At 51.2% G+C, this 25,869-nt stretch overlaps 1 protein-coding gene across 1 annotated transcript in view; it reads right to left on the reverse strand.

Annotated features, from left to right (window-relative positions):
* The window catches only part of LOC140419719 (plasminogen-like), a 181,888-nt gene that overhangs the window by 133,092 nt on the left and 22,927 nt on the right, over window positions 1-25,869 (reverse strand). Inside the window, exons 3-4 of the mRNA XM_072503660.1 lie at window positions 22,313-22,419; window positions 13,970-14,084 (exon numbers count right to left, since the gene is read on the reverse strand). Coding sequence (XP_072359761.1) covers window positions 13,970-14,084; window positions 22,313-22,419 — 222 coding nt within the window. The remainder of the gene's footprint in view (window positions 1-13,969; window positions 14,085-22,312; window positions 22,420-25,869) is intronic.

The raw sequence follows: 25,869 nt of genomic DNA on the forward strand, positions 1-25,869 counted from the left end.
CTGGAGACGAAGTTGAATCCAAACTGAGGCTTTATTAGTATCTGAAGTGTGGCCTCCTACAGCAGCTGACGAAATGGCTGCGAGCTGAAGGCCATGCATATTTACAACCCGGCTCCTGGGCGGAGCTAGCGTGCAGGGGCCCAGGTGAACCTGTAGTGCAGGTTCTACCGTACAACCCCTAATATAAGACCACAGTGGTTTACCACATTCACCCCCTGTTAAAATTGAGTCCGGTGGGGGTGGTGGACAACTATATACAATTAGCAATCTTTAATATTTACAGAGCAGTAAAAAAATGTCTCCGGTCATCCGGAGGGCCGGTCAGAGGTTCAGCCGGTCCGGCGCCTTGATGGTCCTTTGAGATTGACAAAGTGGAGCTGCCGATGTTGGCGCTGTCGTGGTCGAAGTTGACTCCGGGAGCGTGCCGAAATCCTCTTCATCAACAGGGGTGGGAAGGGGGAGGACGGACAGTCCTAGGGGGGGGTGATGGGGGCGGAGGGGGAGGGGATGGGGGCGACGGGGGTGGTGTGGGGGTGGAACCTGCTGGTGCAAGGTCCCTGAGGGAGACGGTATCCTGGCGGCCGTCAGGGAACGCTACGTAGGCGTACTGTGGGTTTGCGTGGAGCAGATGCACCCTTCCCACCAACGGATCCACCTTATGAAGCTGCACATGTTTACGGAGAAGCACGGTTCCCGGAGCTGTGAGCCAAGTTGGGAGCGATACCCTGGATGTGGACTTCCCCAGGAAGTTTGTGCGGTGTACTGTTAGTAGCAGTGCAGAGTAATGAGCGAATGGAATGTAGTGCATCAGGGAGGACCTCTTGCCAGCGGGAGGCCGGGGGATTTCTGGACCGTAGGGCCAGCTGTACGGCCTTCCATACCGTCCCATTCTCCCTTTCTACCTGTCTGTTTCCCCGGGATTGTAGCTCGTCGTTCTGCTGGAGGCGATACCCCTGCTAAGCAGGAATTGACGTAGCTCATCACTCATTAATGAGGACCCCCCTGTCACTGTGGATGTAGGCGGGGAAGCCGAACAGAGTGAAGATAGAATTAAGGGCTTTAATGACGGTGGCAGATGTCATGTCGGGGCATGGGGTGGCGAAGGGAAAATGGGAGTATTCATCGATCACACTGAGGAAATATGTGTGTCGATCGGAGGAGGGGAGGAGGCCTTTGAAATCTACGCTGAGGCGTTCAAAGGGACGGGAGGCCTTCACCAGGTGCGTGCGGTCCGGCCGTACCGGTCGACCATTCAGTCCATCTCCCTTTGGAAGACCGAAACCCCATTGGTGACGCCGAAAGGGACCCTAAGGAAGTTATATAGCCGGCCGTCTGCCTCGAAGGCGGTGTACGGCCGGTCCGATTTACGGATGGGGAGCTGGTGGTAAGCAGATTTCAGGTCCACCGTTGAGAAGACCCGGTACTGTGCAATCTGGTTAACCATGTCAGATATGCATGGGAGGGGGTACGCATCGAGCTGCGTGTACCTGTTGATGGTCTGGCTGTTGTCCATGACCATTCGGTTTTTCTCCCCAGACTTAACCACTACCACTTGAGCTCTCCAGGGGCTGTTGCTGGCCTCGATGACTCCCTCCTGAAGCAACCGCTGGACCTCGGACCTGATGAAGGTCTTATCCTGGGTGCTGTACCGCCTGCTCCTGGTGGCAACGGGTTTGCAATCTGGAGTTGGATTGGCAAAGAGGGAAGGAGGATCGACCTATAGGGTCGCGAGGCCGCACACCGTGAAGGGTGGTAAGGGTCGGCCGAATTTAAGGGTCAGGCTCTGGAGGTTGCACTGAAAGTCCAGGCCGAGGATAAGTGCAGCGCAGATGTTAGGGAGGATGCAGAGGCTAAAACCGTGGAACTCTACGCCTTGGACTGTGAGCGCGGCCGTGCAGTACCCCCGGATCGATACGCGATGGGATCCGGAGGCCAGGGAGATACTTTGATTGGTAGGGTGTACCTTAAGGGAGCAGCGCCTTACCGTATTTGGGTGTACAAAGCTCTCAGTGCTCCCGGAGTCCAGTAGGCAGGAGGTCACATGGCCATTGACTTTCATGCTGGTGGATGCGTTGGTCAGAGTATGTGGTCAGGACTGGTCGATTGCCATGGATGCGAGCCGTGGTTGATTGTCGGGTAGTGAGGCGGCCGTTGAGTTGGGGTCCTGAAACGCCATTGGTATCCATGTGCTGTGGGGTGGACAAGATGGCGGCGCCCGGAGGGCCTGGGGATTACAAAATGGCGGCACCCATGGAACGCACGTGGCCTTGGAGGAGTGGAGGATAATGGCGCCCATTGTCCATGACCGGGGTGAGTGGGGGTGACCGCGGCCGCTGAGCGGGCCTGGCACACCGCTGCGTAGTGGCCTTCTTCCCGCAGGCCTTACAAAGGGTAGCGCAGGCCAGGCAGCGTGGCGGGGGTGTCTTTGCTGGCCGCAAAAATAGCATCGGGGCCCACCGGAGATCACTGGCTGGCGCGTAGCGCAGGCGTATTGGGTGGGTAGCGCCCCCGCTGGGGCGGCTGCCTGTGGGGCCCATGAAGTGTAGGCGGAGTGGGCCGCGCGGTTTAGGGCGTACGACTGGACATTGCGCAGGGCGGCAATCATGGAGAGCGCTAGTGTTTTAGTCTCTGCGAGGTCGCGCGTGGCCCCTTCTAGGAGCCGCTGCCTGATAACATCAGACCCAATCCCAGTTACAAAAGCATCCCGCATAAGGAGATCTGAGTGCTCCTTAGCTGTAACGCCCTGACAGTCATATTGACTCACCAGGTAGTTGAGTACGCGTTGCGAGCGCGTGTCTGGCGAAGAGCGTGTTCGTCTTCTGCTCATAATTTTCTTTGAGTCGAGTCATGGTATCAGCATAATTGGGCGCATCCTGGATCAGCGGGAAGACTTTGGAGCTGAGTCTGGAGTACAATATTTGAATCTTCTGAGCCTCTGGGAAAGGGGTCGGCGCTGCGTTGATATCCGCTTCAAAAGAAGCTAGCCAGTGCTGAAAGTCCTTTCTGGCGTCGCTTGCGTGTGGATCCAGCTGCAGGCGATCTGGTTTAATCCGGAGGTCCATCTTCTGAATCTGATACTAATAAATTGAGGCACGATCAATTTGACTGGAGACGAAGTTGAATCCAAACTGAGGCTTTATTAGTATCAGATGTGTGGCCTCCCACAGCAGCTGACGAAATGGCTGCGAGCTGGAGGCCACGCATCTTTATAATCCGCCTCCTGGGCGGAGCTAGCATGCAGGGGCCACAGGTGAACCTGTAGCAGGTTCTACCGTACAACCTCTAATATCAGAACACAGTGGTTTACCACAATGTGTGAAACATATGTCTTAGACTCTAGTTACATTGGGGAGGTGGTGTCACACTCGCAGTAGTATTGCAGCTAGACTAGTAATCCAGAGACCCAGGGTAAAGTTCCGGGGACCCGGATTCAAATCCCACCACGGCAGATGGTGGAATTCAAACTCAATAAAACATCTGAAGCAGGATTCTCCACTTTGCGATGCCAGAAACATGAATCACAACCGAGTGGAGAATTGCGCGTCATTGAAAAATCGGGATTTGCATCCGACGCAGATTCCAGAACCACGCGCCATTGCTTCACTGGCGGTGAAGTCGACGTTTACGCTCCGCGTCACTAGGCCATTGCAAAACTGTCATTTGCGTGGATTTAAATCTAATTAGCGGGTTGGACACATACGCCACCCTTCCACGATGCCACTCTTAGGTGGAAGTCACGTGGGCGCAAATTGGGGCACGTTTTTACAAATGAGGCCTGGGCCGCTGAGGGGGAGTGAGAAGGTAAGAAAACTTTTTAAAACTCTACAAAATGGTCAGGCTTGCTGAGGGGTGGCTGCCTGGGATGGGGGGAGTAGCGGAACGTGACTTGGTGACAAGTCCGTGGGCTCGGGGTGTCCGCTTTAGGATCGGGCTGGCCTGGCTCAGGCAGCCATTGCTGCAGTATGTGTTTAAACGCACCCATTTGGTGCTGCTTACAGGCCCCTGACTGCTCACTCTGTTGACTGCTCACTGTGTCCTGTAAATGTTCACGGCGCCTCTGGTCATCTGGGAGCCCACCCAGGCCATCCCTCTGGAAACGCTCAGACCCCAGCTGACCCATCAACGGGATGGGCGTGGCCAAGCTCAATCAGTGGCACACCAGGTGCTGCCACTCCTCAGTGCACTCATCAGAAGCGTGGCCCCGCTGCTGGGGAAGCAGGCGAAGAGCAGAGCTCACCCCAAACAAAGGACACATCCACTGTGGACCTTTGCACCCTCCCTGGCACACTGCTTCTCTCAGGGCAGAGGCCTCACCAGTGACACTATCAGCCAACCTACCCCTCAGGACCACCAGCTATCTCCAAGACCTGTCCATCCACCGCATCCTTGTTCACATCCACCTTGCCCCTGTTCAGGTTGCCACAACTTATGCGTTACACGCAGGGCCCACATCACACTGCCACTAAGGTCCCAGCAGACATACATTTCCCTCGCTCACCCCCCATCTGCAGGACCGTCCCGCACACAAGCCTCTAAGCATGTGGCACAAGGTCACCTTCTCGACAGCACAATCAAATGCCACCCAAAACTCTATGAAGGAACCCATGGTAGACCCCAGTGTGGGAAACAGGACAGAGGCCACAGAGCCTATTGCTGACCAGGATTGTGGCAGCCACCGGTACCCCTGTTGACAGAGATGAGGGGGACATGGGTGCTGTGCGGATGGCAACATATTGGGGTATTGGCTTAGGGATGGGGTTCGGGGGGACATGTTGAGGACGGTGCTGAAGTACAACTCAGGGTCACCATGTAACCTGGTGGCATAGGATGGGCAAGGGTATATTCATCTTGCTGACATGTCTTCTCTGTTCCCCCACTGCAGAGAATGAATTTCAGAACACAGCCAGCTATGCTCCATATCTGCCTGGCTGCAGCTGCCATTGTGGATGCACAGAAGTGGAGACACAAGGCTTGTTCCGGGAGGACCCTGCACAAGAGGAGCCTGCCCCAGAAGAGCAGGGGCCAGCCAGTGGTGGCCAAGTGTTGGCCGTTCAACAGGCCGAGGAGGAGCTGCAAAGGAGGTGCTACATCAGGGCACGTATATACTGTTGGCGCCAGTCCTTCGAGGAGCTGCTGGACCACCTGTTCTGTTGAAGACTTTGGCTCACCACTGAGACCATGCGCCACCTGTGTCTCTTCCCGTCACTCCCCCTTCCCTGTCCCACAGCTCTTCACTCCGCCTTCTCTGCCCACAGCTCTTCATTCCTTCCCACTACCCCGGCTCCCCCTCCACCCTCCAAAGGTCCTACCAGCACCACCATAGGGTGTTGGGCCTTGGTTGGCAGTATCAATGGGTCTTGTCCACGGGATGCAGGATGATGACAACTTGCTGTGAGATAAGCTCTGGTGCTCCTCATCATTTGACAAAGTCTGACTCCTGCCTTTAGGATCACCTTCCACTATCCGCCCGGGTGATCCCTGCATATTGGAGATGGTGAGCAGTTAGGGCTCACTCACTGGGTAAGCTGTCATACAAGGTAGCCTCACACATCTGGCACCTTACCCTATCCCCTCACAGGCCCTGTGTCTCCACCTCTGTGCACCCTCTCATTGAGGGTGACCCTAGATGGGACGTTCATTGGAATCCACCCACCTCATCCTCCAATTTCCACCTCGCCACCTACAAACCAAGCCCACAACAACCCCCCAAACTCCCCTCCTACCCCCCACCCGGCAAACCTCTACACGCTGCCCAGCCCATCCGTAACACCCTTCAGACAGAGGATCGAGGTAGATTGGTTTGTTGGTGCAAAAGTGTTTATTGGTGACTATATACATTGTTGTGCCCTGCCCCCTAACTATCACCTATGTGCTACACCCGTGCCAACTTAAGTGGTGTCTAACTGTCTAATTTTACGTGCTCCACCACTCATAGATTATCATAGAATTTACAGTGCAGAAGGAGGCCATTCGGCCCATCGAACTCCTTCTAGATGTTATCCCAGACAGCACATCAGACGTGGAGGTGTCCTGTTGCGTCTCTCACCCACTGACCTGAAATGCCTTTGGTGGCCATCCTCTGGAGGGCCTGAGCCTGGATTGGCACGGCCGACCATTAGGTGTCGCAGGTGATGACGTGCCACCCTGTTTTGCCTGCTGCCCGTCAGATGCGCCAGTATCAAATTGGGGGAGGGGGGGGAGGGATTTAGAACCACTGAGGTGTTCCAGCACCTCCCCTGCGGAGGCATGGGCCCCTTCACTTCCTCCTCCTTTGGGGTGCTCCATCGCCCCCGGGCTACTCCATGGGACGGAGGTGAGGCCGAGTAAGCTTTGGAGACTCCACCGTCACTGCCAGTCCTGGAGTTCCGCTTTCGTCTGAGCCATGGTCTCGATGCCCTCAACCATGGAGCACTGGGACTGGACACGCCCCTCAGCAAGTGAGACATGTCCCTCACTGCCTCGGTCATATCCCTCTGGCACTGTGCCATGTCCCTCTGAGAATGTGCCATGTCCCTCTGCACCTGTGACATGTCCCTCTGTGACTGGCCAAGCTCCAGCTGCACCTGCAGGCACTGGAAAGTAGCTGTTATCCCCTCCTGTAAATCCTGGCTCTGTGTCTGCATCTCTACTAGTGATGGGATCATACCTTCCAGAAGCGAGAAACCCGTCTGGTATACAGCTATTTCCTGGGATCGGGATGCAGGGGGGGATGCTAAGAGCAACACCAGATTTTCCTAAAAATGAGGTGTCAACCTGGTGAAGTTACAGCATAGGACCATTTGACAAACAGCAGATGCAACAAATAATTGACAGAACTAAGCGATTCCACACCAACGGATCAGATCTAAGCTCTGCAGTCCTGCCACATCGAGCCATGAATGGTGGTGGACAATAAACAACTCACTGGAGGTGTAGCTCCACAAATATGCTCAAGCTCAATGATGGAGCAGCCCAGCATATCTGTATCAAAGATGAGGCTGAAGCATACACAATAATCTTCAGCCAGAAGTGTCAAGTGGATGATCCATCTCGGCCTCCACTGGAGGTCCCCAGCATAACAGATGTTAGTCTTCTGCCAATTTGATTCATCCCATGCGATATTGATGAAACAGCTGAAGGTATTGGATACTGCAAAGGCTCTGGGCTCTGACAATATTCCAGCAATAGTCCTGAAGACTTGTTCTCCAGAATTTGCCATGCCCCTAGCCAAGCTGTTCCAGTACAGCTACAACACTGGCATCTACCCAGCAATGTGGAAAATTGCCCAGGTGTGTCCTGTACACATGAAAAAGGACAAATCCAACCCAGCCTATTACTGTACCATCAGTCTACTCTCCATCATCAGTAAACTGATGTAAGGAATCATCAACAGTGCTATCAAGCGGCATTTACTCAGCAATAACCTGCTCATGGGTGCTGAGTTTGGGTTCTGTCAGGATCACTTAGCTCCTGGTCTCATTACAGCCTTGGTTCAAACATGAACAAATGAGTAAAATGCCAGAGGTGAGGTGAGCGTAACTGCTGTTGATAACAAGGCTGCATTTGACTGAGTATGGCATCAAGGAACCCGAGCAAAACTGGAGTCAATGGGAATCATGGTTGGAGACTAACCTGGCACAAAGGAAGATGGTTGTAGTTGTTGGAGGTCAATCATCTCAGCTCCAGGACATCACTGCAGGAGTTTCTCAGCTGCATCATCAATGACCTTCCTCCAATCATAAGGCAGAAATGGGGATGTTTGCAGATGACTGCACAATATTCAACACCATTCGTGACTCCTCAGATAATGAAGCAGTTCCTGTCCAGATGCAGCAAGACCTGGGCAATATTCAGGCTTGGGCTGACATGTGGAAAGTTACATTTATGCAACACAAGTGCCAGGCAATAACCATCTTCAACAAGAGAGGATCTAACCATCACCCCTTGTCATTCAATGACATTACCATCACTGAATCCCCCATAATCCACAATCCGGGGATTACCATTGATCAGAAACTGAATTGGACTAGCCATATAAATACTCTGACTACCAGAGCAAGTCAAAGGCTAGGAATCCTGCGCCGAGTAATTGACCCCCACGCATCCCCCCCCCCCCCCCCCCCCAAAGTCTGTCCACCATCTACAATGCACAAGTCATGAGTGTCATGGGTAATGGAATACTCTCTATTTGCCTGGATGAGTGCAGCTCCAGCAACACTCAAGAAGTTCAATACCATCCAGGACAAAGCATCCTACTTGTTGCTACCCCTTCCACAAATAATCAATCTCTCCAGGTCAGTGCCAGGGTGGCAGTACCAAGGTACCCAGGTGTCAGGTTGTCTGTGCCAGTGGTCAGGCTGGGGTGGGGGTGGGGGGGCGAGGGGGTGCTCAAGGACTCTGGAAGAGATAAGTTGGGTGAAGTAGGGGGGGGAGGGGGGTCTGGAGGCCGCAGTGTGGGCGCTAAGGTGGGGTCGAAAGATCAGGGCTGCCTTTAAAAGTGGTGCCCCGATTCGTGCGTAGAAATGACTTAAAGTGCAACCTTATTGGGGAGTTCCTCACCAAGGCCAAAAAAACCTGGCAAAGTGCCATTGAATAGCGGGGTCTTTCTCAGTGCTGCAGGCTAAACGCGCTGTTCAATGGACTTTAACTCAAGTCTGCTAAATCGAGCCCGTGATCTAGTAATAGATGTTTGTGAGACCACGATGAGTCAGGTTGGCTGATAGGTTTCCTAAATTACAACAGTGACTAAGTTTCAAAAGTGGCACAGTGGTTAGCACTGCTGCCTATGGCGCTGAGGACCCGGGTTCGAATCCCGGCTCTGGGTCACTGTCCGTGTGGAGTATGCACATTCTCCCCGTGTCTGTGTGGGCTTCACCCCCACAACCCCAAGATGTGCAAGTTAAGTGGATTGGCCATGCTAAATTGCCCCTTAATTGAAAAATAATAATTGGGTATCTAAATTTATATTTTTTTAAAAGTTATTCATTGGCTATCAAGTGCATTGGAACAAGCTGAGGTTAGGAAAGGTGATGAATAAATGCGAGCTTGTTTATTGTTTATTTAGTTCTGTACATTCCCAATTAAGACAGCGATGCCATATTGAAGCCACTGTGATACCTTTAAAGTCATAACTGTGACATTTCTAACTACAGCGACTGGCAGGAACCAAATTACTTGTTTTGTCATTCTGGGAAGCATGCATTTTAGTTTCATCGTTCTCCAATGGATTTTGGGGCAATAATTGGTTTGTGAATGTTTGCTGCCCTGTTATCCCGAGAGACTTACTGGGCGGAATTTAACCGGCTTACCCGAACAGGTGCTGGAATGTGGCGACTAGGAGCTTTTCACAGTAACTTCATACTTGTGACAATAAAGATTATTATTATTATGTTTGCGTGGTGTGGGGGACTGGTACCCAGATCTCTGATTGGTTGGGGGGGGGGTGTTGCCCTTCTACATGCAAGGGTGCTTCGCTTGACCACATGGGGGGGTCCAGATGTCCATCGGGGAGGTCCTGATGTCCATGGAGGGGGGCTGGAGTGGCGCCTTTAATTCTACTTTGAGATCAGGATGCCCTTAATCTCAGAATCATGGCTTTACTGGTGTGTTGCCCAACCCCTTCCCAAACTGGTTGTGTAATCCTTGCCAGCACATTGAAAGTGCTATTTAATCAGGCGAGCGAAGGCATCTGTGAAGCCATCTAGTGGCACTCCCTGCTCCTTTTCCCATTGCCCAGCAAATGTTTCCTATTCAAATGTATATCCAGCTCATATTTGAAAGCAATTATTGAATCCACTTCCATCACCCTTTCTTTTTTTTTAGAAAATATTTTATTAAGGCATTTATAATTTTAACACTTTTAAACAGAAAGATCCAACAAACACAAAAAACCCACAATAACATGGCCATCTCGTCCCCCCCCCCCCTCCCCCCCCAAGCATAGACCCTAACTATCATGGTCCATGTAACTACTCCATCCCATGGTTCTCCCTTCATTGGTTTTCCTACCCTGCTTCATCACTTCCATGCCCCCCCCCCCCACCTAAGTTTCCTTGAAGAAGTCGATGAACGGCTGCCACCTCCAAGCGAACCCCTGTAACGAACCCCAGAAGGCGAATTTGATTTTCTCCAACCTGAGAAACCCCGCCATGTCGCTGACCCAAATCCTGACTTCGGGGGCTCCGAGTCCGTCCATCCCAGCAGAATCCGTCTCCGGGCCACCAGGGAGGCAAAGGCCAAGACGTTGGCCTCTCTCACCCCCTGGGCTCCCGGATCTTCCGACATGCCAAATATTTCTACCTCCGAACTCGGAGTCGCCCTCCCTTCCAGGACCTCAGAACTGACATTCGCGAATCCCTGCCAAATTTCCCTCCGCTTTGGACACGCCCAGAACATATGTACATGATTCGCCTAAAGCTCATTAAGCCTAATTTGCATTTATTTGAATCTCAGTAGTGAGATTGAAGTTGAATGCAGTGGTTTCCTACGAGTTCCCGACCCACCAATGAGAAGTCATGTGGGCGTCTTTAGTACTCCTCTACAAAAATGGGGACCTGGCCCAATGGCTACCTAGGGGAAGTGAGGAGGTGAGTATCCCTCTTCATTTACCGGCATGCAGCTCAAGGGCACTGGAGCTTCTGCCCCAGTGCTCTTGGAGGGTCCTTCAGGGGGGTTGTTCGGTGGTCTGGAGGGGGCCAGGTCGGGGTCGCCCCTGGGGGCCGGGAAAGGAAGGGGTTTGTGAATGTGAGGCCTTCAAGCCATCATTAAATATTGTGGAGACCCATAACAGGGGCAACCACGGCTATAGCCTCTCTGTCCTACCAAACTCTCCCAGGACAGAGCCCTGCTGCGACTTCTATCCTAAAAGTCAATTTCACCCCTTTTGACTGTGAGCAGCCTCTAGCTTCACAGCTGAAGGCTATTTAAAAGGAGAGATTAGGCCCACCAAGATGCCCGGGCTGCAGGATTTACCGCCATTGCCAGGATGCCCCAGATCCAAGGAACCATTGATGGCAGGCATGATGCCCTGTGAGCACCGGGGCATCAGGGAGTGCCCTATATTACCAGGAAGAGGTTCCACTCTCTGAATGTACAGATCATGTGTGATAATCGCCTCAGGACCATGCACATGTATGCCTGCTGTTCTGGGAGTGTATATGACAGCTGACAGCTACATCCTGGACACTCGGAGATTTCCAGTGGATTCGTGGACCATCCCAGATTGACGGGAGGGGTCATGGGTGGGGGTGGGTGTGCGGGCAGGCCCGCTATGAAGATTAAAGTAACAGAGGCTTCACATGTATCAGCTGTGAAACGTTTAAATGGTGAAGATTTTCATGTGACAAATTTCCATTCCCCCTAGTTACAGACAGTGACCTCACCAGTGCCTGCTGTCTTCCGTGCCCTTTGGTCTTTGATACTCTTGGCGGTCAGCCTCTGGAGGGCCTGGAGCCGGGGGGGGTCCCTGGTCAATTTACTGGTGTCACAGACATCGGCGTACCTCCCTGTTCAGTCCGCTGCCCTTGAGATATGCACGTGTCAGGAGAGGGGATTCAGAAGAACTGGAGACCGCTGAGGTCTCCTTAGTGGAAGGGACCCAGGTTGGGCTCCAGTGCTCCCTCCTCCCTGAGGGTGCCCGTAGGGCCCTGGGTGACTCCATGGGACAGAGGGGCAGCAGGAGTGAGCTTAAGAAGCCTCTGAGTCATCGAGCACTGCCAGTCCTGGAGGTTCCCCATTGTCTGCACAATGGTTTTGACACCCTCAGCGATGGTTCTCAATGATTGGACCATGCTCTGGACATGATCCTCAGCAAATGGGACACGATATCGAGGCTCTCATCCATGGACACATGGATGTCCTGCTACTGGTTTTTGACTGCGGTCACCACCCTAGCGGTGTTGGCCTGGTTGTCAGGCATTGTTGGCACCATTTCCTGCACTTGAAGGTTATGGGCCTCCTGCATTTGGCCTTGCAGTTGCTTGGATGTCGCTGATACCCCTCCTGAATCCCATGGCTGTGGCCTATCAACTGCGTCTTCTCTGGGAGAACTTTGTCCAGAGGCTAGGCATCTTGCTGGAACCCTGCTGAGTATTGGGATCCAGCAGATCTCTAACTGCTGTATCCCTTGGATGTTCCTGTCTCCACCTGATGTGCATCAGCAGCTGTGTGATGGTCACCTGATAGTGCCCGGAAGCCTGACTGCTAATGTCTCCCACTGAGGCATGTCTCTCTGCACTTGTGGAAGGTGCAGGTGAAAGCTGTGATGCATCGCCGGTGTTCTCCTCAGAGCTCTCCTCCAAGGTTGTCTCTTGGATGGCAGGGGGTACAACTCCGGGTGGCCCGGCCACAACACACGGTGACCCTGCAAGGCAATGTCCATGGGTTCAGCGAAAGGGAAGGATAATTGTCTGGGACATCAACAAATCACTTGAGGCAGGTTATCTAGGTGAAGGGGCAGTGGATCCTCACTTCTCTGGTGCAGGCTAACCTCACTGTCAGTCACTGCTCTCTCTTCGGGCAACACTGCGATCTCTAGTGCCCTTTCCTTATCAGGAGTGAGGACTCGGATCTCTGGGATTCTGACCCCCATCTTCGCCCTTTCCCTGAGGGACCGTTTAAAAGCAGCTCCACCTTGTTAGCGGTGAGCCGATGAGGTGCGAGCCTGGCAAATCAGACAGCGAGGGAGTCAGGCATGGCAAATTTCACATGGGGCTTGTTTCTTGCACTAAGTGCGGATGAATACAGTTGCGATCACACCATTACTGCCAGTGCAAAACACCCCGCTAAACCCGTCCTAAATGACACTTTGTCATGTTTTGGGTGACTCACGCCCTTGAGGACTTTCAGCATAGGACCATTCAGCTATTTAAAGAATTGTTTCTATTAGATTCATGCTTTTTTCCTGTTTTGGGCCATTTCTGTGTTAGTATTGCAAGAGCCTACTACACCATACTTTCTACACGATGAAATCGGGGGGGAATACTCTCCTTTCATTGCTCGTGAAGCTATCTGGGAGAGATAGTCTTATACAGCAACAATCCATAGTCAACACTACAAAATCACACATTAAAATAAAACTGTGAACCCATTCATAATGTCATAAACAAAAACTAACCACCTCAACTATTTACAGTCATTGAAAATAACATGAGTAGAACTCTTTGATTGTGCTCAACTATTCCTACATGAAGCTTTGCTTTTTCCCATCTTTATCATTTATAGCAGTGGTGATACTTCTTTCCATTAACAGAGCTGTGAAAGGAGAACCAATGTTTAATGCATCAAAAGTGCCATCCAAAATCATTGGTGCCATATTAGATTCAGATCCATTGTCAGAAGTTTAGCTTAAGAAATTTGATTATGGGCCACAAAGGATTAAAAAGTAAGGGCCTCAGGCTTAAATGTGGACATATAGCCAAACACAAAATGATTATTTGGATCTTAATTCTCGTGCATCGTGCCTGTACTGTTATCAGTTAGATTAGGGTGAGTCACATTCTCCCTGTGTTTGTGTGGGTCTCACCCCCACAACACAAAGGTTAGGTGGATTGGCCACGTTAAATTGCCCCTTACTTGGGAAAAAAAAATTAGGGTGAGTCTTGATATGTCATAATTAATGTTCGGGATGTCATCAGTTAGTGTTTATCAAGAAATAATCGACAGTTCAATGAAGACAAGTTCTATGTTCTACGAAGTCCTTTCATTTGACCATCTTAAGCTTTTTTTAACATCATCTATTAGCTGTGGACTTCTGGTACATTGACCTAATTGAATACTTTTGCGGCAGTTCAAACATTGTGAGACATTAATTAAATATAACAAGAAACCCTGCTAAGCAACTCGTTACAGTCCAAATCCCTAATGCACAGTATAAAAATCTGACAGAATCCGATATGTGTATATTCTAATTCACTTGTTTTGTTTTCATGTTGTTCTTACTTTTTTCCTGTAAGAAGTTAGACACTTTTAACAAGGAAAATTAAAGACTAACTTTGGCGGGTGCGGGGTGTTGCTGGCCCATCTTTGACAGGTTCTTCCAGAAACTGTTTTTGTTGCTGTTCCTCTGTAGCTGACACCGTTGCCCGACTTACATTCCAAAATAAATGCTAAGTAAGAAGAAAATAAAAGTATTGGTGAATTTTGCAGTTGTCAAATAATGTTATAAATGGAAATAAAGCAGTAACAATTACCTGGGACAACAGGGTTATTCCTTTTTTCCATCATCCTGGGCGCGATTCTCCGCTCCCGTGCCGGTTGGGAGAATCGCCTGGTGCGCCATTTTTCCCAGCGATGCCGGTCCGACGCCCTCCCGCAATTCACCCAAGCGGCGAGAACGGCCCCGTCGAGTTCTGCACGGCGCAGGCCGGGGAATCGCCCGGGACACCCAAAATGGCGATTCTCCGCTGCACCCGTTATTCTCCGGCCTGGATGGGCTGATCGTCCTGCCCAAAACGACGGCTTCCCACCGGCGCCATCCACACCTGGTCACTGCTGGCGGGAACAGCGTGGGAACGCTGGGGGAGGGGGGGCGGGTTCTTTCACCGGGGTAGGACTCAAAAGGGGTCTGGTCCACGACCGGTGCCCACCGATCGGCGGGCCGGCCTCTCTGAAGGAGGACCAAATGCAACAGCACCCTCCCTGCCATGGAGAGCAGGAGTGCATCCCATCCCTGTAGGTCTTTTTGACTTCCTCCACCAGACTGGTCAGATTCCACTTGTGGATCCATGTCCAGTCGTGAGCTATCTGGATCCCCAGGTTGCAGAATTTGCTTTGAGCTAGTTTGGTAGACCCTCCAGCTTTGTCCCTCCCCCTTCGAGTTCACCGAGAATGCCTCGCTCTTGCCCAGGTTGAGGTTGTGCCCGAGAAGGTCCCAAACTCTTCCAGGAGCTTCATAATTACTTTCAAGCCATTCTGCGGGTCAGGGACATAGAGGAGCAGGTCATTTGCATAGAGTGAGACTCTGTGTTCCCTGCCTCCTCTTCGGATGCCCTTCCAGCCTCTCGCGTTTCACAGAGCGATCGCCAGGGGTTCGATTGCCAGTGTGAACAGGAGCGGGGACAGGGGGTAACCCTGCCTGGTGCCTCTTTGCAACTGGAAGTATTCGGAGCTGGTGGTGTTCACTTTGGGGGCGTTGTACAGGAGTTTCACCCATGAGGTGAACCCGTCCCGAGCCCAAACCGCTCCAGTACCTCTTATGAGGTATTTCCATTCGACTCTGTCAAAGGCCTTTTCTCTGTCCAAGGAGACAACCCCAGATGGGGTCAGTATCACATTCAGCAGCCATCTGATGTTCGCAGTTAGCTGTCTATCCTTGACAAAGCCCGTCTGGTCCTCTGCTACCACTTCTGTAACAGAGTTCTCCAGTCTCTTTGCTAGGACCTTTACGAGTATTTTTGCAGCTACTTTGAGCAGCAGGTCCATACGATCCACATTCCGTCGAGTCTTAGTCTTTTTTGCATATCAGCCATATAGTGGTCTGTGGCAGCGTTGGAGGCAGGGTACCCCTCGTTAGCGAATCTGCGAACATCTCCCGTAGGTGCAGGGCCAGGGCTGGTGCAAGTTTTTTTATAGAAGTCCGCCAGGAACCCATCAGATCCCGGCACCTTCTCCGCCTGTATGGAGCTGATGCTCTCCATGACCTCTGCCAGTCCTATTGGTGCATCCAGCTCCCTCCTTTTATCATCCCCCATGACTGTCATGTAATAATAATAATCACTTATTGTCACAAATAGGCTTCAATGAACTTACAGTGAAAAGCCCATAGTCACCACATTCCGGCGCCTGTTCGGGGAGTCCGGTACGGGAATTGAACCCGCGCTGCTGGACTTGTTCTGCAATACAAGCCAGCTGCTTAGTCCACTGTGCTAAACCAGCCCATGTCCAGTCCATCGAGGAACCATTTCATCCCCAAGTCCCTGTCGGGGGGCCCGGAGGTGGACAGTCCCCAATAGAAGGCCTCAAACGTTGGTTGACCTTTTTTGGTTTGGCTACCAGTCCGCCTCTGCTATACGTCATCTGTGCTATTTCCCTCATGGCTTCCTGCTTTCTCAGCTGGTGAGCCAACAGGCGGCTACCCTTCTCTCCGTGCTCATAAAAGGTCTCCCATGTCTGACAGAGGTAGTGCAATGCCTTCCTGGTGGATAGTAGGTTAAAGTCCATTTGTTGCTTTTTCTTCTCCGCCAGAAGCTCTATTCTGTTGCTGCTCTGCTGCCCTCTCTTCCTTGTTTCTTTGTGCCTTGTAGACTATAATCTCTCCCCTAATTACCACCTTCAGTGCATCCCAAAATGTGGAAGGTGAGACTTCTCTGTTCTGGTTGATCTTCCCACCTATGGCCCATGTTGTTTTCTGGCAGAAGACCTTGTTGGCCAAGAGGTCAGTGTCCAACATCCATGCGGGGAGTTGTGCACGGCCAGTCTCTAACCTCACAGTCTCTAACCTCAAATCCATGTAATGTGGTCAGAGCGTGGTCATATCGTGGAGTATTCTGCTCTGACAATTTCTGGAAGCACCGATTTCCCCACCTTGTGTACTGGTGAGAAGAACGAGAATTCCTTGTCACCAGGGTGTAGGACCGCCATGGATCCATAGTCATCATCTATTCCATGAATGCTCCCGGTTCCTGAGCCACCCCCCGCCCCCCCCCCCCATACCCCCCACCTGGCTGCCACCCGCCAGCGGGCATCATGCGGCCCACTCAAGGGCAACAGCCACAGTAACTCCTACGGTGGTGCTGGGCAGGTGCCGTGGAGCGTGCTGCTGGCAAGGGCAGCGGCAGCTGACGGTACCCCTGGCATCAGCGATGAGCGCCAGGACCAGAGTCCACATGGTGCCGGGCAACGACGTGGCCAGGGGTGCGAAGATGGGGGGGGGACATGCGGGGGCAGAGTCCACAGTGCCAACCGGGGCCACCATGTAGCTAGGTAGACCTGGTGGGCACGGCCGTACACATCATGCTAACTTGTCGGGCTTTCAACCATGCAGACAATGGATATTAGAACCAGCAATGGTGGCCTTCCTCCTAGCCTCTGCAGTCCTGGGGGAATGCCTGCGGCTGTACGAGCTGGAGCTGCTCGAGGAGGAGGAGGAATCTGCAGCAGTGGAGCGTGCCCCAGAGGAGCAGGAGGCAGCTGCCCAGGATGGAGAGCCATGACAACCCGCTCAACGATGAGCTCTGGTGCTTCACATCATTTGACAACGTCTGACTCCTACCCAGGGTAGCACTTTCCACCATCCACCTGGGTGATCCCTGCTGTGAGCTGGCCATTCCATCACACGGTCCCATCGAATGGCACGCATGGTCGGCACCACCTCCTCCTCCATGTGCGCCTGCAGGTGCTGGATGCTCGCCGACAACCCCTCATAGACCCTGGCTCGGCGACTGCATCGCCACGATTGATGGGACTGTCCGTTCCAGAAGCCTGAAACCCATCTGGAAAGCAGCTAGTTCCTGGGGCTGGCCTTCCCGCCGATTGTCCACCCCCTCGGGAGTTCCTACTCCCACCTGAGGTACCGGAGCATCTGTGTGTGCGTATGAGAGAAGGTCCAGGAACCTCTTCGCTGAAGCACCCAACTGAGGTGCGTGCGTCTGGGATGGTGGAGGGTGTTGGAGACAGCAGTGACGGGAAATCAGTGTCGACATCGGACTCGAGCTCTGGGGTGTCCTGGGTCTCAGGACGAGGGCTGCCGTCCGAGCTGCTCTCCTCGTCATTGCTCGGCTCACAGGGGACTCTGGCTGTGGCACTGGCTGGGGGAAAGCGACACCGGATGGACACACCCCGTCACCAGCAGCACGGTAGCACAAGTGGATAGCACTGTGGCTTCATAGCGCCAGGGTCCCAGGTTCGATTCCTGGCTTGGGTCACTGTCTGTGCGGAGGCTGCACGTTCTCCCCGTGTCTGTGTGCTCCGATTTCCTCCCACAGTCCAAAGATGTGCAGGTTAGGTGGATTGGCCATGCTAAATAGCCCCTTAGTGTCCAAAAGGGTTAGGAGGGGTTATTGGGTTACGGGGATAGGGTGGAAGTGAGGGATTAAGTGGGTCAGTGCAGACTCGATGGCATGAATGGCCTCCTTCTGCACTGCATGTTCTATGTACCAGCAGGTCCTGCAAGACACAAGACAAGATGCATGATTAGACTGCGGGCTGGGAGGGGGGGGTGGGGGTGGTGGGGGTGAATGTGATGTGGGGGGATGTTGAGGGTGCTGTGGGGGTGAGGGTGAGGGTGAGGATGGTGTGGGGGTGAGAGTGGTCTGGGGGTGCTGTTGGGGTGGGGGTTGGCACAAGTGTCACAGGAACTGCAACTCAACAGGGCCTCATTTCAGTGCCCGCGGCGGACCTCCTTAACGGCGCCCCCCCCATTTCCTCCGGGCCGCTGACCACGTCCAAGGCCCTCTCCTCTGCCAAGGTGAGGGGTTGCAGGTCCTGTGGTGCCCCTCCAGTTTTCTCCAGGCGGTTATGAGAGGCTTTTTCCTGGTGGGGGCGTGGGGGGGGAAAACAGAAAATGGCAGTGCCAGCCAGCATGCAGCCCAGGGGGTGCATAGCTGATGACTTCAGTGGTCAGGGCACCCGGCCGTGGAGGCCGGTATGGGTGCTGGCATGTGATGCAGGGTGGCGGCTCTGCCGCCCTTTGGGTGGGGTGGGGAGGGGGTTGAGTTACGGATGTGTGTGGGAAGTGGGTTGGTGCCAAGAGCGCAGTGCTGCTTACTGGGGAGGCAGTTGCCTAGTGGTATTGTCATTAGACTAATAATCCAGAAACCCAGGCTAATGCTTTGGGGACCCAGGTTCGAATCCCACCACTGCAGATGGTGAAATTTGAATTCAAGAAAAATCTGGAATTAAAAGTCCAATGGTGACCTGAAACCATAGCCGATTGTCGTAAAGAAAACCCATCTGGTTCACTAATGTCCTTTAGGGAAGGAAATCTGCCATCATTACCTGGCCTGCAATGCAGTTGACTCTTAACTCCCCCCACAAGGGCAATTAGGGATGGGCAATAAATGTTTACCCAGCCAGAGAAGCCAATGTCCCATGAACGAATAAAAAGAAACTCACCCTGGCCGCCCTGAGGAGGTCATGCAGTTTTTCCGGCACAGCTGGCCGGTGAACGGTGTTGCTGGTGGTGTTCACCGCCTCTGCCACCTGTGCCCAGGCACGATGGCGGCTGGCAGCCTCCTCCCGGGCCGGAGTACAGAGTCAACAGCTTCTCCTCCACCGCGTCCAGGAGGGTCTCCAGCTCGGCGTTGGTGAATCTTGGGGCAGCTGTCCTTGCTGCCATCTTGTTGGCTGGGATGGTGTGTGTGGGGAGTGCAGTGTGTGTATGCGGCTGCAGCTTGTCAGCCTCCTGAGTGTCCATCCCGAACCCATTAAATCCGACACCATTTGTCATTGGAATCGATAGTGTTCCACTTGGCACACGGTGCTAGCCTCTTAATAGTAGCTGAATCGGTCCAGGTGAGGCGCCAGTTTTGCTGTTGTAGAACTCCACGTATCCTGCACTGGCATCAACACTTAGTCTCAGGAACATCAAGACTTTAGGATGAGGACCCTTGCTGGTCCGCATTTCCTTCACTGTAGTGTTTGTAACTTTAGATGGCATAGGAAGCATCTAGCCTTGACTCACATCGCTGTTCTTCTTTTCTGGACTTTAAGTTGACAGAGTGAGTGCATTAGCAAGACACCGACGACCACAGTTAAGATATAATCCAAATGTGTTGTGAGTTCTTAAGGCCCAACTATGAATGCTGGACCTGTCTCTCAGCAATGGTTCAGCTGTTCCCTCAGAAGTCACAAAATAGCTTGGAGGGCTAGAGGAGATGCCGCCTGATGATCTGACTTTGCATTACTCATGTCGGAACCTTTCAGCTATGAGGGTATGATGGGCATCCCCCCACCCCCCATGTCTCCCTTCCTACCTTGTATCAGCGCACTCATGCTGTCCCTCAGCAGACCCCTGGGCTTCCTGCAGCTCCTCATCTTCATCTTCCAAGGAGGTCTCCTCCTCCCCCAGTTCACCCGCTGGCAGAGCCTCAACTTTCTGCATAACCAGATTGTGAATAGCACAGGAAACTGAGATCATGCGGCAAACCCTCTTCGGTGCTTATGCAGAGATCCACCTGAGCGGTCTACACATCTGAATCACACTTTCTGACGTCTTATGGTCTACTCTATGAGGGTTTTCAGTGCATAGCCCTTATCCCCCAGCAACCATCCCTGCAGACATTCTGGCCCATTGAAGATCCCAGGCACCTCGCAATGACTGAGATGTAGGAATCATGGCAACTCCCAGGGAACCATGCACACACACAGAGGCGGACTTACATTTTTGGGAGCCCCGCGCTATCCCTCTCTGATGTTGAGCCAATGATATTGAGCCCCGCCCCCAATGACATTGAGCCCCACCTCGAATTACGTCAATGCCCTCCTGACTCCAACTACCCTCAGCGCACACAATGCAAGGCACAGAAACCCAAATTCATTGCTTGTCAGACTGTTGTAGCACTTATTAACATATGACAACAACAAGCCTGCACTGTAGAAATATTATTTGAAATGCACAATATATACGTCACAGAAACCCAAATTCACTGCTTGGCAGACTGCTGTAGTGCTCTTTAACTTTTGACAACAACAAGCCTGTCTAATCATGCGTCTTGTCTTGTGTCTTGCAGGACCTGCTGGAGACGGGGCGGGTCCATCCGGTTGGTAAATTGAAATAAGCTTACCAGTTGTGAACATGATGGTTGAGGTGGTCAATATTGCGATCCCTGTGTTTTGAGCCTACAAACATGAACTGGCTGATGAGCATCAGAATGGAGAATCAGCCGATGGAATGACTGAAGCACGGCACAGGTCAGTGCAGGACAGAGTGAGCCAGAAAAAGTCCAGTGCAGGAGCAAATACTCCAATGAAGTGGAATGTCCAGTCGAAGTCTAATATCAGTGGCTTTGCTGGCAACTGCCAGGCAGGACTGCATTCTGTAATTGTCCAAGAGAATAAGGAGAGATTTTCTGAAGGTCGGCAAAGAGTGATGGGGGTTGGGGGTAACTGATTAGTTATAACTATCTGCATGAGACCACCAGCCATATGTTCCAGCATTTGTTCTCAATTGAAGAACAAAATTTAGACTGGAGAACATGATAAAATGACAGATTTTTTAGATTTTCTTGCTTCGTCAGTTGTTTGTAATCTATGACAATTTAGAAGGCTTTTCTTCTGCACTATTTAAGTTCACAAAATCATCAATCACATCAATGTAGGAAAAGTTTTGTAAAGATGCATTTTCAATTGTCAGTATTGCTTAACTTGGCAAATGTTCCTAAATCATCATATTTGGCAGGTATTTTTTCACTCTTTTCAATACAGAGAAAGAACGTTACTGGAAACATTTGTGACAGGTATTTTTTTAATCTAAATTTAGAGTACCCAATTCATTTTTTCCAATTAAGGGGCAATTTAGCATGGCCAATCCACCTAGCTTGCACATCATTTGGGTTGTGGCGGTGAAACCCACGTAAACACGGGGAGAATGTGCAGACTCCACAAGAACAGTGACCCAGAGCTGGGATCGAACCTGGGATCTCGGTGCCGTGAGTCAGCAGTGCTGCCCACTGCGCCACCGTGCTGCCCTTGTGACAGGTATTATTAAAAAGATCTTCAGAATGGTTCCCACATTTGGAAAGGTTGCCTGCCAACCATCACGTTCAAGTTTGTACAAATCAGCTGGTGATCTAAAAGCACAGAGCTCATCATTATCGATGAAATCAATGAATTGTTTCACTTCATCTTCAAAAAGATTTGCGTCTCTGTACTCCTGGTGGAATTCAATTAACCTCTTACTATAATGACTCTTAGCATTCTCATCCAAACCTTTGTCGAAAAGCATGCAAAATAATTCAACTTCTACTCCGCAATTGCACCATTATTGTGTCACAAATAGTACTGACAGTCTCAACAATGATCTTCTCTTTCCATTTTAAAGTGGTTTCATTGTCTCTAGTTTAATCGAAAAATAACTTCCTGTATCTTGTATGCTTCTCATCGTCAGAGGGACGTGTATTCCTTATTAATGCTCGTGCCTCCTCTTCTACTCCGCCAACATTGAGTTGTGGATATGTTTCCACCTTGAAGCTGCTGTGTCCATTTATCCACATGCATTCAACATCACTGTTCAGAGTCCTTCACAAATCCATGACTAATTAGGTATTTTTTTGAAACTAGATACCACAACACAATATTAGTATTGGTATTTTTGCATTTCTAATAGATATAACACCAACAGGATTATCTGTATCATTGTGCCGTTCTCTAGTGGAAACTAATTGAAACCTTCAATTACCTTTTTTCTCATACAAAACAACATTCTGTCCTTGCACCACCAATTGCGTGTGACTATTATCGACTGTCGTGATGCACTCTTGATCCTTTTGAGCGAAGAGGAAAGCTCTGAAAATAAAATATACATTGAGGAATATTACTAGATAAAGTGCATCAGGAGTCATTTTCACTTTAGTTGATATTGTAAAAGGGACGATATTAGATCAGAGCCCTTTATACATCTCTCCTGATTTGCTGCTCAAAATGAAGAGAAATTTCTAATGGATGATGGGCTGATATCGGCCTCAATCAGCATTGCTTCCAATGATATAGAGGAGGCTGAACAAATCGATGCCAACATCATTAACCAGATAATGATGGGCAGCGTGGTGGCACAGTGGTTAGCACTGCCGCCTCACAGGTCCAGGGTCCCAGGTTCAATTCCAGCCTCGGGTGACTGTGTTTGCACGATCTCCCCATGTCTGCGTGGGTTTTTGCCGGTGTGGTAATACCAGGTATTGCGTTACCTGAGAGATGGATGACCATTGGTTAGACCCAGGAGTCTACCATTGGCTGATGTACATAGCTCCGCCCTGAGAGGCGGAGTATAAGAACTGATGCCATCCCAGCAGCCTTCACTTTCTGTATCGAAGCTGCTGGGGAAGAGTTCTAGCAGATTAAAGCCTATTAGTTATGACTCACCTTGTCTTGAGAGTAATTGATTGCACATCAGCCAGGTGCTCTGGTTTCCTCCCACAGTCCGAAGATGTGCAGGTTAGGTGGATTGGCCATGCTGAATTGCCCTTAGAGTCCAAAAGATTAGGTGGGGTTACTGGGATAGGGTGGAGGCTTGGGCTTAAGTAGGGTGCTCTTTCCAAGGGCGGGTGCAGACTCGACGGGCTGAATAGCCTCCTTCTGCACTGTAAATTCTATGATTCTATGATAAGGTAATCTATCTGTTCCAGTGACCAATCTAAATTTCATGTGCTGTACGTCTTTTAAATCTGAGTTATCATGAGCCCAAATCTGCAAATGCGTGAAATGCCCAGTGGACTAGTCTGCAGTGTCTCAGTTCGAGCAAGAAAGATTTGTATTTGTGCTGTGCCTTACGTGCCATCATGACATACCAAAATGCTTTACAGCCAATGAAATATTTTTGAAGTGTAGGCGCAGTTGCAGACAACTAGCTTCTGCAAACAGCATTAAATTGGCAGGTGATCCATTTTAGTGATGTTCATCGCGGGAATTTGTCAGAACTCTCTTGTTCCTCTTCACAATTTGTGGCATAGAATTCTTTATGCAGCTGAGGGAAAGTTGGGACTTTATACAGGATTGTCCAATGTCTGGTCCATGAGCCAGGTGCAGGCCGTGAAGCCCCCTAATGTGGCCCTCAAAATGCCACCAGCAGTGGAATATTCTTAAAGAAACTGATCCTCCAATCATTGGCTGTTCCTCTCTCATGGTCCTCTCTCATTTGTGAGCCTATCAGCAGCAAATGTGGGACAGAAGCAATCATGATTGGAGGAACAGCAACCCTGGCGGCAGTGAGAGGGCTCCAGAAACACAGGTACAGGGGAGAGAGTGAGCGAGAGAGAAGAGGGAAGGAGAGACTTGCACAATGCCAGGCCAGGCTGGGTGAGAGAAGGAGGGAGGGACTAACTCCATGCTGGGCTGGACTGGGTAGGGGAGGAAGGGACTAACTCCATGCTGGGCCAGATTGGGTGGAAAAGGAGGTACGTTCTCCATGCCAGGCCAGGTTGTTTGGGGAAAGGGAACACTTGCATAGGGATGAGGCAGTTGGTATGGGCAGCACGGTAGCACAGTGGTTAGCACAGTTACTTCACAGCAGCAGGGTCCCAGGTTCAATTCTCGGTTGGGTTACTGTCTCTACGGAGTCTGCACATTCTCCCTGTGTCTGCGTGGGTTTCCTCCAGGTGCTCAGGTTCCCTCCCACAAGTCCCGAAAGACATACTGTTAGATGAATTAGACATTCTGAATTCTCCCTCAGTGTACCCGAACAGGCGCCGGAATGTGGTGACGAAGGGCTTTTCACAGTAACTTCATTGCAGTGTTAATGTAAGCACATTTGTGACAATAATAAAGATTATTATAAAGATTATTCTTAGAAGAAGAGACTCGCTCCAGACTCAGCCGAGTGGGGGAGAAGACATTTTCTCCAAATCAGGCACCCAAATCAATTGAAATCGTTGCTGCATGAAAACTGGTGACGGGGAGCCAAACAACAGTTGCAGCCAAGAAAGGAACCTAAAAATCACCAAAAGGTCCAAAGCAAACAACCCTGGAGAGAAGCCCACCATGTGCTCCACCCAAAACGAACTCAGTATCTGTGAATAGCAAGATATGCTATTCACAGATGCAGCAACAAATTTAGAGCTGTTTTTTTTTTGCAAAACTCAAAGGGAAACAGGCTGAGCTCGGGTTGTACCTTGTTTTGGGGGAAAGGAAGTAAGGTAGTACAAAAAATTCATGGCTCATTGTGCACATGTAATTCCTTCCATAGAGAACAATGGTGGGGCTTTTGGCACCGTGGAACTAGTTTGATGAGAATGCAGAGCTTGGAAACTTGTGTACAGAAAGATTCAACTATTTTGTTCAAGCTAACAAGATAACAGCAGATATAAATGTCCCAACATTCCTGAGCATAATTGTGGGCAGAGGGGGTGGTAATCGCAGACCTGGGTCCAGATCCCCCATATACTTCCCATCCACCTCCAAAATCTCCTCTATCAGTCTTTGGTGTTCCTCCCTCTCCTCCCTATCCATTTTAGCCTTGAAGAGATCACCTCGCCTCTCAGTACCGCCTTCAGAGTCTCCCAGCCAGCGACTGTGAAACCTCCTGCGTGCAATCAAACCTCACATACTCCTCGATCATCTTCCCAATCTTGTCACAGAAGCTCTGGTCCGCTAACAACCCCCATGTCCATACTCCACCGTGGCCTCTGGGCCACACTCTTCTCCAAAATCACATCCCTCCAATGCGGGGCATGATCCGAAATCACAATTGTTGAGTACTCCGACCTCCTATCCCCAGAAAATAGCGCCTTTCCCACCACAAAAAGGTCAATCTTCAAATACTCCTTATGTATCGGAGAGAAAAACGGATGTAAGAACTGCCACGAGTCCACTCCTCCCATCTCCCTCATGAGTCCAGCCAATGCCTTTGCCCCCCACCTCTCCCCTTCCCACCCTCCCGACTGGGCCCGGCAGCTGGGACCTGTCCAACTTCGGTTCCAACACTATGTTTCAATCCCCCCACTACTTATGGGTGTCTAAATCCAGGATGGCACCCAGCACCCTCTTCTTAAATCTCGCATCATCCCGCTTGGGGCCATGTACGCTCACCAGTGCCATAAACCTCCCTCTAGCGCTCCTGTTACTATCACGTACCTGACCCACTGATCCGCCACCACCTTCTCCATCTGAAACCTCACCCTCTTCGCTAACCCCCGAGCCCTGCTATAGAACCCCAAGTGAAACACCTGACTCACCCAACCCTTGCTAAGCCTCACCTCATCCTTCACCCTCAAATGCGTCCCCTGCAGCATCACCACCTTTCAC

The sequence above is a fragment of the Scyliorhinus torazame genome, chromosome 1, assembly GCF_047496885.1.
Source record: "Scyliorhinus torazame isolate Kashiwa2021f chromosome 1, sScyTor2.1, whole genome shotgun sequence".
Taxonomy (NCBI): domain Eukaryota; kingdom Metazoa; phylum Chordata; class Chondrichthyes; order Carcharhiniformes; family Scyliorhinidae; genus Scyliorhinus; species Scyliorhinus torazame.